The 16,720-nt window shown below is 54.8% G+C and overlaps 1 protein-coding gene across 7 annotated transcripts in view; it reads right to left on the bottom strand.

The window, feature by feature from the left end:
* The window catches only part of tnip1 (TNFAIP3 interacting protein 1), a 94,680-nt gene that overhangs the window by 22,926 nt on the left and 55,034 nt on the right, over positions 1-16,720 (bottom strand). For all 7 annotated transcript variants that reach the window (XM_065019970.1, XM_065019969.1, XM_065019968.1 and 4 more), the window contains exons 6-7: positions 2,398-2,598; positions 169-263 (exon numbers count right to left, since the gene is read on the bottom strand). In XM_065019970.1, coding sequence (XP_064876042.1) covers positions 169-263; positions 2,398-2,598 — 296 coding nt within the window. The remainder of the gene's footprint in view (positions 1-168; positions 264-2,397; positions 2,599-16,720) is intronic.

The raw sequence follows: 16,720 nt of genomic DNA on the forward strand, positions 1-16,720 counted from the left end.
ATACCAAGTGTTTATTGCCTTTATTTAAACTCAAACAAAGTCCTAAACTTCACATGGGAGCAGAAAACAAAGTCAACATTCAGTTTAAATTCACAATAATAAACTCAAACGCCTCCTCTCCCCTGGGGAGCAAGAAGTCCAACTGAATCCACAGAAAATACAACTCACCTCAGTAGTTCCAAGTCTCCGTTTCTGTACTGAAGGTCTTCCTCCATCTTCTTTCTCAGCTCGTTGTTCTCTTGTCTGAGCTGCTCACAAAGAGTCTAGACAAACAGAGGGACACGCATTAGTGAGACAGTACTCTCCGCCTGTACCAAGTCACACACCATTCCCCCTGAGGGAGGCAGTCCTGTTCGGTTCCTCCACTTCCTCCCCCATCAGATTATATCATATCCACCATCCTCATCGTGGGCACATCGATGGTGAGAGACTTTGGCCTCCCTTCTCCCCACTGTTCCAGCCAATTACTTTAATATTGGCACCATAGTCACTCACTCTCTGCCCCGATGTCATGCTATAGAAGGGGTTCGGACCGTTACAGCCCCGATGTCGCGCTACAGAAGGGGTTCGGACCGTTACAGCCCCGATGTCGCGCTACAGAAGGGGTTCGGACCGTTACAGCCCCGATGTCGCGCTACAGAAGGGGTTCGGACCATTACAGCCCCGATGTCGCGCTATAGAAGGGGTTCGGACAGGAATGTCTCATTTGTGACCATAACCGCGGTGGTTCAAGGATTACCTCAAACATAGCGAACTGCTTAAGAGACTGACGGTGTGAGTTTGGTAGCGTTCCAGTCCTCCCGGTCATAATAAGCAGCAGAGGACATGGAAATCCTATTACAGCGCCGTCTGAAAGTATTCTGACCCCTTGACTGTTTCCACGTTGTACATGTTGGTGGCAGCATCGTCCTGTGGGGATGTTTTTCAGCGGGAGGGACAGGCAGACTTAAGCTTGGCACACCTATATTTGAGAAGTTTCTCCCATTCTTCTCTGCAGATCCTCAAGCTCTGTCAGGTTCGATGGGGAGCGCCGCTGCACAGCAATTTTCAGGTCTCTCCAGAGATGTTCGATTGGGTTCAAGTCCAGGGTCTGGATGGTCCACTCATAGACATTCAGAGACTTGTCCTGTAGCCACTCCTGCATTGTCTTGGCTGTGTGCTTAGGGTCGTTGTCCTGTTGGAAGGTGAACCTTCGCCCCAGTCTGAGCTCTGGAGCAGGTTTTTAATCAAGCATCTCTGTACTTTTCTCCGTTCATCTTTCCCTCGATCCTAACTAGTCTCCTAGTCCCTGCTGCTGAGAAACATCCCCACGGCATGATGCTGCCACCACCATGCTTCACCGTAGGGATAGTGCCAGGTTTCCTCCAGATGTGACGCTTGGCATTCAGGCCAAAGACCTTGGTTTCATCAGACCAGATAATCTTGTTTCTCATGGTCTGTCCATGATAAGGCATTACTGACTTCTTGTCATCCAACTCAACCAGACAGGTCTTACAAGACACCTACACTTCTGCCCAGTTGTGTGGTCATGTGTAGTTTCACCTGGACTTCTGCCCAGTTGTGTGGTCATGTGTAGTTTCACCTGGACTTCTGCCCAGTTGTGTGGTCATGTGTAGTTTCACCTGGACTTCTGCCCAGTTGTGTGGTCATGTGTAGTTTCACCTGGACTTCTGCCCAGTTGTGTGGTCATGTGTAGTTTCACCTGGACTTCTGCCCAGTTGTGTGGTCATGTGCGGCAAAGAAGGACATAGGAAAATGACAGTCGGTCCAGAACAGATCAGCACTTAGATGTAAATGTAGGGCGAATGTCAGTTGCATGCATGTCAAGCTCTCCGGGCTCAAAGTTGAGGAGAGACGGCCTGCATCACTGTTGGTCTTTGTGCGAGATGTCGAAGGAACCAAACTGTCTGTTCAAGCAGTTGGTACACTGTTCCGGGACACTCATCAGTACCAAGCCATGCAGCCAGATGGTCCTGTACAGAGGCTGGGAAACCCAGTGGTAAACAGAGCCATGACGACATGGAACTCTGCCACTCCAGGTAACTCAAGTTAGCATTGAAACCAGATTAAGAAGAACACTTCACTGCACGACGGGGACTGTCACGTGACATTTAAAAAGATATATGTATTGTATTTTTAATGATATTGTGCATATTCTGTATGTAGGTGTTGTGTTTCCCATTTGGACCCCAGGAAGAGTCTGGTTTTGCAACATCATTTGGTTCAGCATCGGGAATGACAAACACACAATTGTTATTCGCTATACAGGTGACATGCTGAATTTCTAGTTTTCAAAATATACCTGTGTGGACACAACCTGTTAACTTCTCTGCCTGCCTAGCCATTTATCTACCTGCCTGGCTTTCTCCCAAGCTGCCCCTCTCCCCTGTCAGTTACCTGGAGGAGGGAGGTCCTCTGCTCGTTCTTCTGGACCTTGGAGGAGAGGTGGTGGAACTCGACGGCCATGCGTCCCAGGTGGGCTAGGAGCTGGTTGGGGTTGGACGCCTCAGCAAAGATACTGAAGGAGCTTTCTAGACGCTGTAGCTGGCTGGTTAACTCCTGGTTCTCCTGAGGAAGCTGTCCTGTTCCTGCACCAGCCTGGAGATCAAATCAAACTTTATTTATATAGCACCTCCAAAACAATACATTTCTAGACAAATATGAAATTAAGATAGATCAAAGAAGAGAGATAAACAATAGTAAAACAACAGAGGACCTGAGACCGACACCAAGAAGACTCACTCAGGACTGTCAGAGCCTCCGTACCACCATACTGACAGGACTGTCAGAGCCTCTGTACCACCATACTGACAGGACTGTCAGAGCCTCCGTACCACCATACTGACAGGACTGTCAGAGCCTCCGTACCACCATACTGACAGGACTGTCAGAGCCTCTGTACCACCATACTGACAGGACAGGACCGACAGAGCCTCTGTACCACCATACTGACAGGACTGTCAGAGCCTCTGTACCACCATACTGACAGGACAGGACCGACAGAGCCTCTGTACCACCATACTGACAGGACTGTCAGAGCCTCTGTACCACCATACTGACAGGACTGTCAGAGCCTCTGTACCACCATACTGACAGGACTGTCAGAGCCTCTGTACCACCATACTGACAGGACTGTCAGAGCCTCTGTACCACCATACTGACAGGACTGTCAGAGCCTCTGTACCACCATACTGACAGGACTGTCAGAGCCTCTGTACCACCATACTGACAGGACTGTCAGAGCCTCTGTACCAGCATACTGACAGGACTGTGAGAGCCTCCGTACCACCATACTGACAGGACTGTCAGAGCCTCCGTACCACCATACTGACAGGACTGTCAGAGCCTCCGTACCACCATACTGACAGGACTGTCAGAGCCTCCGTACCACCATACTGACAGGACTGTCAGAGCCTCCGTACCACCATACTGACAGGACTGTCAGAGCCTCTGTACCACCATACTGACAGGACAGGACCGACAGAGCCTCTGTACCACCATACTGACAGGACAGGACTGACAGAGCCTCTGTACCACCATACTGACAGGACAGGACCGACAGAGCCTCTGTACCACCTTACTGACAGGACAGGACTGACAGAGCCTCTGTACCACCATACTGACAGGACAGGACCGACAGAGCCTCTGTACCACCGTACTGACAGGACAGGACCGACAGAGCCTCTGTTCCACCGTACTGACAGGACAGGACCGACAGAGCCTCTGTACCACCGTACTGACAGGACAGGACCGTCAGAGCCTCTGTACCATCATACTGACAGGACCGACAGAGCCTCTGTACCACCGTACTGACAGGACAGGACCGTCAGAGCCTCTGTACCACCATACTGACAGGACCGACAGAGCCTCTGTACCACCATACTGACAGGACAGGACAGTCAGAGCCTCTGTACCACCATACTGACAGAACAGTCAGAGCCTCAGTACCACCATACTGACAGGACAGGACAGTCAGAGCCTGTGTACCACCATACTGACAGAACAGGACAGTCAGAGCCTCTGTACCACCATACTGACAGAACAGGACAGTCAGAGCCTCTGTACCACCATACTGACAGAACAGGACAGTCAGAGCCTCTGTACCACCATACTGACAGAACAGGACAGTCAGAGCCTCTGTACCACCATACTGACAGGACAGGACAGTCAGAGCCTCTGTACCACCATACTGACAGAACAGGACAGTCAGAGCCTCTGTACCACCATACTGACAGGACAGGACCGTCAGAGCCTCTGTACCACCATACTGACAGGACAGGACCGACAGAGCCTCTGTACCACCATACTGACAGGACAGGACCGACAGAGCCTCTGTACCACCATACTGACAGGACAGGACCGACAGAGCCTCTGTACCACCATACTGACAGGACAGGACTGTCAGAGCCTCTGTACCACCATACTGACAGAACAGGACAGTCAGAGCCTCTGTACCACCATACTGACAGGACAGTCAGAGCCTCTGTACCACCATACTGACAGGACCGACAGAGCCTCTGTACCACCGTACTGACAGGACAGGACCGACAGAGCCTCTGTTCCACCGTACTGACAGGACAGGACCGACAGAGCCTCTGTACCACCGTACTGACAGGACAGGACCGTCAGAGCCTCTGTACCACCATACTGACAGGACCGACAGAGCCTCTGTACCACCGTACTGACAGGACAGGACCGTCAGAGCCTCTGTACCACCATACTGACAGGACCGACAGAGCCTCTGTACCACCATACTGACAGGACCGACAGAGCCTCTATACCACCATACTGACCTGACAGGACCGACAGAGCCTCTATACCACCATACTGACAGGACCGACAGAGCCTCTGTACCACCATACTGACAGGACCGACAGAGCCTCTGTACCACCATACAGACAGGACAGGACCGTCAGAGCCTCTGTACCACCATACTGACAGGACAGGACCGTCAGAGCCTCTGTACCACCATACTGACACGACCGACAGAGCCTCTGTACCACCATACTGACAGGACAGGACCGACAGAGCCTCTGTACCACCGTACTGACAGGACAGGACCGACAGAGCCTCTGTACCACCGTACTGACAGGACCGACAGAGCCTCTGTACCACCATACTGACAGGACCGACAGAGCCTCTGTACCACCGTACTGACAGGACAGGACCGACAGAGCCTCTGTACCACCGTACTGACAGGACAGGACCGACAGAGCCTCTGTACCACCGTACTGACAGGACAGGACCGACAGAGCCTCTGTACCACCATACTGACAGGACAGGACCGACAGAGCCTCTGTACCACCGTACTGACAGGACAGGACCTACAGAGCCTCTGTACCACCGTACTGACAGGACAGGACCGACAGAGCCTCTGTACCACCATACTGACAGGACAGAGCCTCTGTACCACCATACTGACAGAACAGGACAGTCAGAGCCTCTGTACCACCATACTGACAGAACAGGACAGTCAGAGCCTGTGTACCACCATACTGACAGAACAGGACAGTCAGAGCCTCTGTACCACCATACTGACAGGACAGTCAGAGCCTCTGTACCACCATACTGACAGGACAGGACCGACAGAGCCTCTGTTCCACCGTACTGACAGGACAGGACCGACAGAGCCTCTGTACCACCGTACTGACAGGACCGACAGAGCCTCTGTACCACCATACTGACAGGACAGGACAGAGCCTCTGTACCACCATACTGACAGAACAGGACAGTCAGAGCCTCTGTACCACCATACTGACAGAACAGGACAGTCAGAGCCTCTGTACCACCATACTGACAGAACAGGACAGTCAGAGCCTCTGTACCACCATACTGACAGAACAGTCAGAGCCTCTGTACCACCATACTGACAGGACAGGACCGACAGAGCCTCTGTTCCACCGTACTGACAGGACAGGACCGACAGAGCCTCTGTACCACCGTACTGACAGGACAGGACCGACAGAGCCTCTGTACCACCATACTGACAGGACCGACAGAGCCTCTGTACCACCATACTGACAGGACCGACAGAGCCTCTGTACCACCATACTGACAGGACAGGACCGACAGAGCCTCTGTACCACCATACTGACCTGACAGGCCCGACAGTGCCTCTGTACCACCATACTGACCTGACAGGACCGACAGAGCCTCTGTACCACCATACTGACAGGACAGGACCGACAGAGCCTCTGTACCACCATACTGACAGGACAGGACAGTCAGAGCCTCTGTACCACCATACTGACAGGACAGTCAGAGCCTCTGTACCACCATACTGACAGGACAGGACAGTCAGAGCCTCTGTACCACCATACTGACAGGACAGGACCGACAGAGCCTCTGTACCACCATACTGACAGGACAGGACCGACAGAGCCTCTGTACCACCATACTGACAGGACAGGACCGACAGAGCCTCTGTACCACCATACTGACAGGACCGACAGAGCCTCTGTACCACCATACTGACAGGACCGACAGAGCCTCTGTACCACCATACTGACAGGACCGACAGAGCCTCTGTACCACCATACTGACAGGACAGGACCGACAGAGCCTCTGTACCACCGTACTGACAGGACAGGACCGACAGAGCCTCTGTACCACCATACTGACAGGACAGGACCGACAGAGCCTGTACCACCGTACTGACAGGACAGGACCGACAGAGCCCTCTGTACCACCGTGACAGGACAGGACCGACAGAGCCTCTGTACCACCATACTGACAGTACCACCGTCTGTACCACCATACTGACAGGACAGGACCGACAGAGCCTCTGTACCACCATACTGACAGGACAGGACCGACAGAGCCTCTGTACCACCGTACTGACAGGACAGGACCGTCAGAGCCTCTGTACCACCATACTGACAGGACAGGACAGTCAGAGCCTCTGTACCACCATACTGACAGGACTGTCAGAGCCTCTGTACCACCATACTGACAGGACAGACAGAGCCTCTGTACCACCATACTGACAGGACAGGACAGACAGAGCCTCTGTACCACCATACTGACAGGACAGTCAGAGCCTCTGTACCACCATACTGACAGAACAGGACAGTCAGAGCCTGTGTACCACCATACTGACAGAACAGGACAGTCAGAGCCTCTGTACCACCATACTGACAGAACAGGACAGTCAGAGCCTCTGTACCACCATACTGACAGGACAGTCAGAGCCTCTGTACCACCATACTGACAGGACAGGACCGACAGAGCCTCTGTTCCACCGTACTGACAGGACAGGACCGACAGAGCCTCTGTACCACCGTACTGACAGGACCGACAGAGCCTCTGTACCACCATACTGACAGGACAGGACAGAGCCTCTGTACCACCATACTGACAGAACAGGACAGTCAGAGCCTCTGTACCACCATACTGACAGAACAGGACAGTCAGAGCCTGTGTACCACCATACTGACAGAACAGGACAGTCAGAGCCTCTGTACCACCATACTGACAGAACAGTCAGAGCCTCAGTACCACCATACTGACAGGACAGGACAGTCAGAGCCTCTGTACCACCATACTGACAGGACAGGACAGTCAGAGCCTCTGTACCACCATACTGACAGGACAGGACCGACAGAGCCTCTGTACCACCATACTGACAGGACAGGCCCGACAGTGCCTCTGTACCACCATACTGACCTGACAGGACCGACAGAGCCTCTGTACCACCATACTGACAGGACAGGACCGACAGAGCCTCTGTACCACCATACTGACAGGACAGGACAGTCAGAGCCTCTGTACCACCATACTGACAGGACAGGACAGTCAGAGCCTCTGTACCACCATACTGACAGGACAGTCAGAGCCTCTGTACCACCATACTGACAGGACAGGACCGACAGAGCCTCTGTACCACCATACTGACAGGACAGGACCGACAGAGCCTCTGTACCACCATACTGACAGGACAGGACCGTCAGAGCCTCTGTACCACCATACTGACAGGACAGGACAGAGAGCCTCTGTACCACCATACTGACAGGACAGGACAGAGAGCCTCTGTACCACCATACTGACAGGACCGACAGAGCCTCTGTACCACCATACTGACAGGACCGACAGAGCCTCTGTACCACCATACTGACAGGACAGGACCGACAGAGCCTCTGTACCACCATACTGACAGGACAGGACCGACAGAGCCTCTGTACCACCGTACTGACAGGACAGGACCGACAGAGCCTCTGTTCCACCGTACTGACAGGACAGGACCGACAGAGGCTCTGTACCACCGTACTGACAGGACAGGACCGACAGAGCCTCTGTACCACCGTACTGACAGGACAGGACCGACAGAGCCTCTGTACCACCGTACTGACAGGACAGGACCGACAGAGCCTCTGTACCACCATACTGACAGGACCGACAGAGCCTCTGTACCACCATACTGACAGGACCGACAGAGCCTCTGTACCACCATACTGACAGGACCGTCAGAGCCTCTGTACCACCATACTGACAGGACAGGACCGACAGAGCCTCTGTACCACCGTACTGACAGGACAGGACCGTCAGAGCCTCTGTACCACCATACTGACAGGACAGGACAGTCAGAGCCTCTGTACCACCATACTGACAGGACTGTCAGAGCCTCTGTACCACCATACTGACAGGACAGGACAGACAGAGCCTCTGTACCACCATACTGACAGGACAGGACAGACAGAGCCTCTGTACCACCATACTGACAGGACAGGACCGTCAGAGCCTCTGTACCACCATACTGACAGGACAGGCCCGACAGAGCCTCTGTACCACCATACTGACAGGACAGGACCGACAGAGCCTCTGTACCACCATACTGACAGGACAGTCAGAGCCTCTGTACCACCATACTGACAGGACTGTCAGAGCCTCTGTACCACCATACTGACAGGACAGGACCGACAGAGCCTCTGTACCACCATACTGACAGGACAGGACCGACAGAGCCTCTGTACCACCGTACTGACAGGACAGGACCGACAGAGCCTCTGTACCACCGTACTGACAGGACAGGACCGACAGAGCCTCTGTACCACCGTACTGACAGGACAGGACCGACAGAGCCTCTGTACCACCGTACTGACAGGACAGGACCGACAGAGCCTCTGTACCACCATACTGACAGGACCGACAGAGCCTCTGTACCACCATACTGACAGGACAGTCAGAGCCTCTGTACCACCATACTGACAGGACAGGACCGACAGAGCCTCTGTACCACCTTACTGACAGGACAGGACAGTCAGAGCCTCTGTACCACCATACTGAGAGGACAGGACAGTCAGAGCCTGTGTACCACCATACTGACAGAACAGGACAGTCAGAGCCTGTGTACCACCATACTGACAGAACAGGACAGTCAGAGCCTCTGTACCACCATACTGACAGGACAGTCAGAGCCTCTGTACCACCATACTGACAGGACAGGACCGACAGAGCCTCTGTTCCACCATACTGACAGGACCGACAGAGCCTCTGTACCACCATACTGACAGGACCGTCAGAGCCTCTGTACCACCGTACTGACAGGACAGGACCGACAGAGCCTCTGTTCCACCGTACTGACAGGACAGGACCGACAGAGCCTCTGTACCACCATACTGACAGGACAGGACCGACAGAGCCTCTGTACCACCATACTGACAGGACAGGACCGACAGACCCTCTGTACCACCATACTGACCTGACAGGCCCGACAGAGCCTCTGTACCACCATACTGACAGGACAGGACCGACAGAGCCTCTGTACCACCATACTGACAGGACTGTCAGAGCCTCTGTACCACCATACTGACAGGACAGGACAGACAGAGCCTCTGTACCACCATACTGACAGGACAGGACCGTCAGAGCCTCTGTACCACCATACTGACAGGACAGGACCGACAGAGCCTCTGTACCACCATACTGACAGGACAGGACCGACAGAGCCTCTGTACCACCATACTGACAGGACAGTCAGAGCCTCTGTACCACCATACTGACAGGACAGTCAGAGCCTCTGTACCACCATACTGACAGGACTGTCAGAGCCTCTGTACCACCATACTGACAGGACTGTCAGAGCCTCTGTACCACCGTACTGACAGGACAGGACCGACAGAGCCTCTGTACCACCGTACTGACAGGACAGGACCGACAGAGCCTCTGTACCACCTTACTGACAGGACAGGACCGACAGAGCCTCTGTACCACCATACTGACAGGACAGGACCGACAGAGCCTCTGTACCACCATACTGACAGGACAGGACCGACAGAGCCTCTGTACCACCATACTGACAGGACAGGACAGTCAGAGCCTCTGTACCACCATACTGACAGGACAGGACAGTCAGAGCCTCTGTACCACCATACTGACAGGACAGGACCGACAGAGCCTCTGTACCACCATACTGACAGGACAGGACCGACAGAGCCTCTGTACCACCATACTGACAGGACAGGACCGACAGAGCCTCTGTACCACCATACTGACAGGACAGGACCGACAGAGCCTCTGTACCACCATACTGACAGGACCGACAGAGCCTCTGTACCACCATACTGACAGGACCGACAGAGCCTCTGTACCACCATACTGACAGGACAGGACCGACAGAGCCTCTGTACCACCATACTGACAGGACAGGACCGACAGAGCCTCTGTACCACCATACTGACAGGACAGGACCGACAGAGCCTCTGTACCACCATACTGACAGGACAGGACCGACAGAGCCTCTGTACCACCATACTGACAGGACAGGACCGACAGAGCCTCTGTACCACCGTACTGACAGGACAGGACCGACAGAGCCTCTGTACCACCGTACTGACAGGACCGACAGAGCCTCTGTACCACCGTACTGACAGGACCGACAGAGCCTCTGTACCACCATACTGACAGGACCGACAGAGCCTCTGTACCACCATACTGACAGGACAGGACCGACAGAGCCTCTGTACCACCATACTGACAGGACAGGACCGACAGAGCCTCTGTACCACCATACTGACAGGACAGGACCGACAGAGCCTCTGTACCACCATACTGACAGGACAGGACCGACAGAGCCTCTGTACCACCATACTGACAGGACAGGACTGTCAGAGCCTCTGTACCACCATACTGACAGAACAGGACAGTCAGAGCCTCTGTACCACCATACTGACAGGACAGGACAGTCAGAGCCTCTGTACCACCATACTGACAGGACCGACAGAGCCTCTGTACCACCGTACTGACAGGACAGGACCGACAGAGCCTCTGTTCCACCGTACTGACAGGACAGGACCGTCAGAGCCTCTGTACCACCGTACTGACAGGACAGGACCGTCAGAGCCTCTGTACCACCATACTGACAGGACAGGACCGACAGAGCCTCTGTACCACCGTACTGACAGGACAGGACAGTCAGAGCCTCTGTACCACCATACTGACCTGACAGGACCGACAGAGCCTCTGTACCACCATACTGACAGGACAGGACCGACAGAGCCTCTGTACCACCGTACTGACAGGACAGGACCGTCAGAGCCTCTGTACCACCGTACTGACAGGACAGGACCGACAGAGCCTCTGTACCACCATACTGACAGGACCGACAGAGCCTCTGTACCACCGTACTGACAGGACAGGACCGACAGAGCCTCTGTACCACCGTACTGACAGGACAGGACCGACAGAGCCTCTGTACCACCGTACTGACAGGACAGGACCGACAGAGCCTCTGTACCACCATACTGACAGGACAGGACAGTCAGAGCCTCTGTACCACCATACTGACAGGACCGTCAGAGCCTCTGTACCACCGTACTGACAGGACAGGACAGTCAGAGCCTCTGTACCACCGTACTGACCTGACAGGACCGACAGAGCCTCTGTACCACCATACTGACAGGACCGACAGAGCCTCTGTACCACCATACTGACAGGACCGACAGAGCCTCTGTACCACCATACTGACAGGACCGACAGAGCCTCTGTACCACCATACTGACAGGACCGACAGAGCCTCTGTACCACCATACTGACAGGACAGGACCGACAGAGCCTCTGTACCACCATACTGACAGGACAGGACCGACAGAGCCTCTGTACCACCATACTGACAGGACAGGACCGACAGAGCCTCTGTACCACCATACTGACAGGACAGGACCGTCAGAGCCTCTGTACCACCATACTGACAGGACAAGACCGTCAGAGCCTCTGTACCACCATACTGACAGGACAGGACCGTCAGAGCCTCTGTACCACCATACTGACAGGACCGACAGAGCCTCTGTACCACCATACTGACAGGACAGGACCGACAGAGCCTCTGTACCACCGTACTGACAGGACAGGACCGACAGAGCCTCTGTACCACCGTACTGACAGGACAGGACCGACAGAGCCTCTGTACCACCGTACTGACAGGACAGGACCGACAGAGCCTCTGTACCACCATACTGACAGGACAGGACAGTCAGAGCCTCTGTACCACCATACTGACAGGACAGGACAGTCAGAGCCTCTGTACCACCATACTGACAGGACAGGACCGACAGAGCCTCTGTACCACCATACTGACAGGACAGGACCGACAGAGCCTCTGTACCACCATACTGACAGGACAGGACCGACAGAGCCTCTGTACCACCGTACTGACAGGACAGGACCGACAGAGCCTCTGTACCACCGTACTGACAGGACAGGACAGAGCCCTCTGTACCACCGTACTGACAGGACAGGACCGACAGAGCCTCTGTACCACCATACTGACAGGACCGTCAGAGCCTCTGTACCACCATACTGACAGGACTGTCAGAGCCTCTGTACCACCATACTGACAGGACAGGACTGTCAGAGCCTCTGTACCACCATACTGACAGGACAGGACTGTCAGAGCCTCTGTACCACCATACTGACAGGACAGGACTGTCAGAGCCTCTGTACCACCATACTGACAGGACAGGACTGTCAGAGCCTCTGTACCACCATACTGACAGGACAGGACTGTCAGAGCCTCTGTACCACCATACTGACAGGACAGGACTGTCAGAGCCTCTGTACCACCATACTGACAGGACAGGACTGTCAGAGCCTCTGTACCACCATACTGACAGGACAGGACCGTCAGAGCCTCTGTACCACCATACTGACAGGACAGGACCGTCAGAGCCTCTGTACCACCATACTGACAGGACAGGACCGTCAGAGCCTCTGTACCACCATACTGACAGGACAGGACAGAGCCTCTGTACCACCATACTGACAGGACTGTCAGAGCCTCTGTACCACCATACTGACAGGACTGTCAGAGCCTCTGTACCACCATACTGACAGGACAGGACCGTCAGAGCCTCTGTACCACCATACTGACAGGACAGGACCGTCAGAGCCTCTGTACCACCATACTGACAGGACAGGACAGTCAGAGCCTCTGTACCACCATACTGACAGGACAGGACTGTCAGAGCCTCTGTACCACCATACTGACAGGACAGTACAGAGCCTCTGTACCACCATACTGACAGGACAGGACCGTCAGAGCCTCTGTACCACCATACTGACAGGACAGGACCGACAGAGCCTCTGTACCACCATACTGACAGGACAGTACAGAGCCTCTGTACCACCATACTGACAGGACAGTACAGAGCCTCTGTACCACCGTACTGATAGGACCGACAGAGCCTCTGTTCCACCGTACTGACAGGACAGGACCGACAGAGCCTCTGTACCACCGTACTGACAGGACAGGACCGACAGAGCCTCTGTACCACCGTACTGACAGGACAGGTCCGACAGACCCTCTGTACCACCGTACTGACAGGACCGACAGAGCCTCTGTACCACCGTACTGACAGGACAGGACCGTCAGAGCCTCTGTACCACCATACTGACAGGACTGTCAGAGCCTCTGTACCACCATACTGACAGGACAGGACCGTCAGAGCCTCTGTACACCCATACTGACAGGACTGTCAGAGCCTCTGTACCACCATACTGACAGGACAGGACCGTCAGAGCCTCTGTACCACCATACTGACAGGACAGGACCGTCAGAGCCTCTGTACCACCATACTGACAGGACAGGACCGTCAGAGCCTCTGTACCACCATACTGACAGGACAGGACAGTCAGAGCCTCTGTACCACCATACTGACAGGACAGTCAGATCCTCTGTACCACCATACTGACAGGACAGGACAGTCAGCGCCTCTGTACCACCGTACTGACAGGACAGGACCGTCAGAGCCTCTGTACCACCATACTGACAGGACAGGACCGACAGAGCCTCTGTACCACCGTACTGACAGGACAGGACCGACAGAGCCTCTGTACCACCGTACTGACAGGACAGGACCGACAGAGCCTCTGTACCACCATACTGACAGGACAGGACCGACAGAGCCTCTGTACCACCATACTGACAGGACAGGACCGACAGAGCCTCTGTACCACCATACTGACAGGACAGGACCGACAGAGCCTCTGTACCACCATACCAGGACCGACAGAGCCTCTGTGCCACCATACTGACAGGACCGACAGAGCCTCTGTACCACCATACTGACAGGACAGGACAGAGCCTCTGTACCACCGTACTGACAGGACAGGACCGACAGAGCCTCTGTACCACCGTACTGACAGGACAGGACCGACAGAGCCTCTGTACCACCGTACTGACAGGACCGACAGAGCCTCTGTACCACCATACTGACAGGACAGGACCGACAGAGCCTCTGTACCACCGTACTGACAGGACAGGACCGACAGAGCCTCTGTACCACCGTACTGACAGGACAGGACCGACAGAGCCTCTGTACCACCGTACTGACAGGACAGGACCGACAGAGCCTCTGTACCACCGTACTGACAGGACAGGACCGACAGAGCCTCTGTACCACCGTACTGACAGGACAGGACCGACAGAGCCTCTGTACCACCGTACTGACAGGACAGGACCGACAGAGCCTCTGTACCACCGTACTGACAGGACCGACAGAGCCTCTGTACCACCGTACTGACAGGACAGGACCGACAGAGCCTCTGTACCACCGTACTGACAGGACAGGACCGACAGAGCCTCTGTACCACCGTACTGACAGGACAGGACCGACAGAGCCTCTGTACCACCGTACTGACAGGACAGGACCGACAGAGCCTCTGTACCACCGTACTGACAGGACAGGACCGACAGAGCCTCTGTACCACCGTACTGACAGGACAGGACCGACAGAGCCTCTGTACCACCATACTGACAGGACCGACAGAGCCTCTGTACCACCATACTGACAGGACCGACAGAGCCTCTGTACCACCGTACTGACAGGACAGGACCGACAGAGCCTCTGTACCACCGTACTGACAGGACAGGACCGACAGAGCCTCTGTACCAGCGTACTGACAGGACAGGACCGACAGAGCCTCTGTACCACCATACTGACAGGACTGTCAGAGCCTCTGTACCACCATACTGACAGGACTGTCAGAGCCTCTGTACCACCATACTGACAGGACAGGACCGACAGAGCCTCTGTACCACCATACTGACAGGACAGGACCGACAGAGCCTCTGTACCACCGTACTGACAGGACAGGACCGACAGAGCCTCTGTACCACCGTACTGACAGGACAGGACCGACAGAGCCTCTGTACCACCGTACTGACAGGACAGGACCGACAGAGCCTCTGTACCACCGTACTGACAGGACAGGACCGACAGAGCCTCTGTACCACCGTGCCTGACCAGGACAGGACCGACAGAGCCTCTGTACCACCGTACTGACAGGACAGGACCGACAGAGCCTCTGTACCACCGTACTGACAGGACAGGACCGACAGAGCCTCTGTACCACCGTACTGACAGGACAGGACCGACAGAGCCTCTGTACCACCGTACTGACAGGACAGGACCGACAGAGCCTCTGTACCACCGTACTGACAGGACAGGACCGACAGAGCCTCTGTACCACCGTACTGACAGGACAGGACCGACAGAGCCTCTGTACCACCGTACTGACAGGACAGGACCGACAGAGCCTCTGTACCACCATACTGACAGGACAGGACCGACAGAGCCTCTGTACCACCATACTGACAGGACAGGACCGACAGAGCCTCTGTACCACCGTACTGACAGGACAGGACCGACAGAGCCTCTGTACCACCGTACTGACAGGACAGGACCGACAGAGCCTCTGTACCACCATACTGACAGGACAGGACCGACAGAGCCTCTGTACCACCGTACTGACAGGACAGGACCGACAGAGCCTCTGTACCACCATACTGACAGGACAGGACCGACAGAGCCTCTGTACCACCGTACTGACAGGACAGGACCGACAGAGCCTCTGTACCACCGTACTGACAGGACAGGACCGACAGAGCCTCTGTACCAACGTACTGACAGGACAGGACCGACAGAGCCTCTGTACCAACTTACTGACAGGACTGTCAGAGCCTCTGTACCACCATACTGACAGGACAGGACACCATACTGACAGAGCCTCTGTACCACCATACTGACAGGACAGGACCGACAGAGCCTCTGTACCACCATACTGACAGGACAGGACCGTCAGAGCCTCTGTACCACCATACTGACAGGACAGGACCGAGCAGAGCCTCTGTACCACCATACTGACAGGACAGGACCGTCAGAGCCTCTGTACCACCATACTGACAGGACAGGACCGGACAGAGCCTCTGTACCACCATACTGACAGG

The sequence above is a fragment of the Oncorhynchus nerka genome, linkage group LG6 (assembly GCF_034236695.1).
Source record: "Oncorhynchus nerka isolate Pitt River linkage group LG6, Oner_Uvic_2.0, whole genome shotgun sequence".
Classification (NCBI taxonomy): domain Eukaryota; kingdom Metazoa; phylum Chordata; class Actinopteri; order Salmoniformes; family Salmonidae; genus Oncorhynchus; species Oncorhynchus nerka.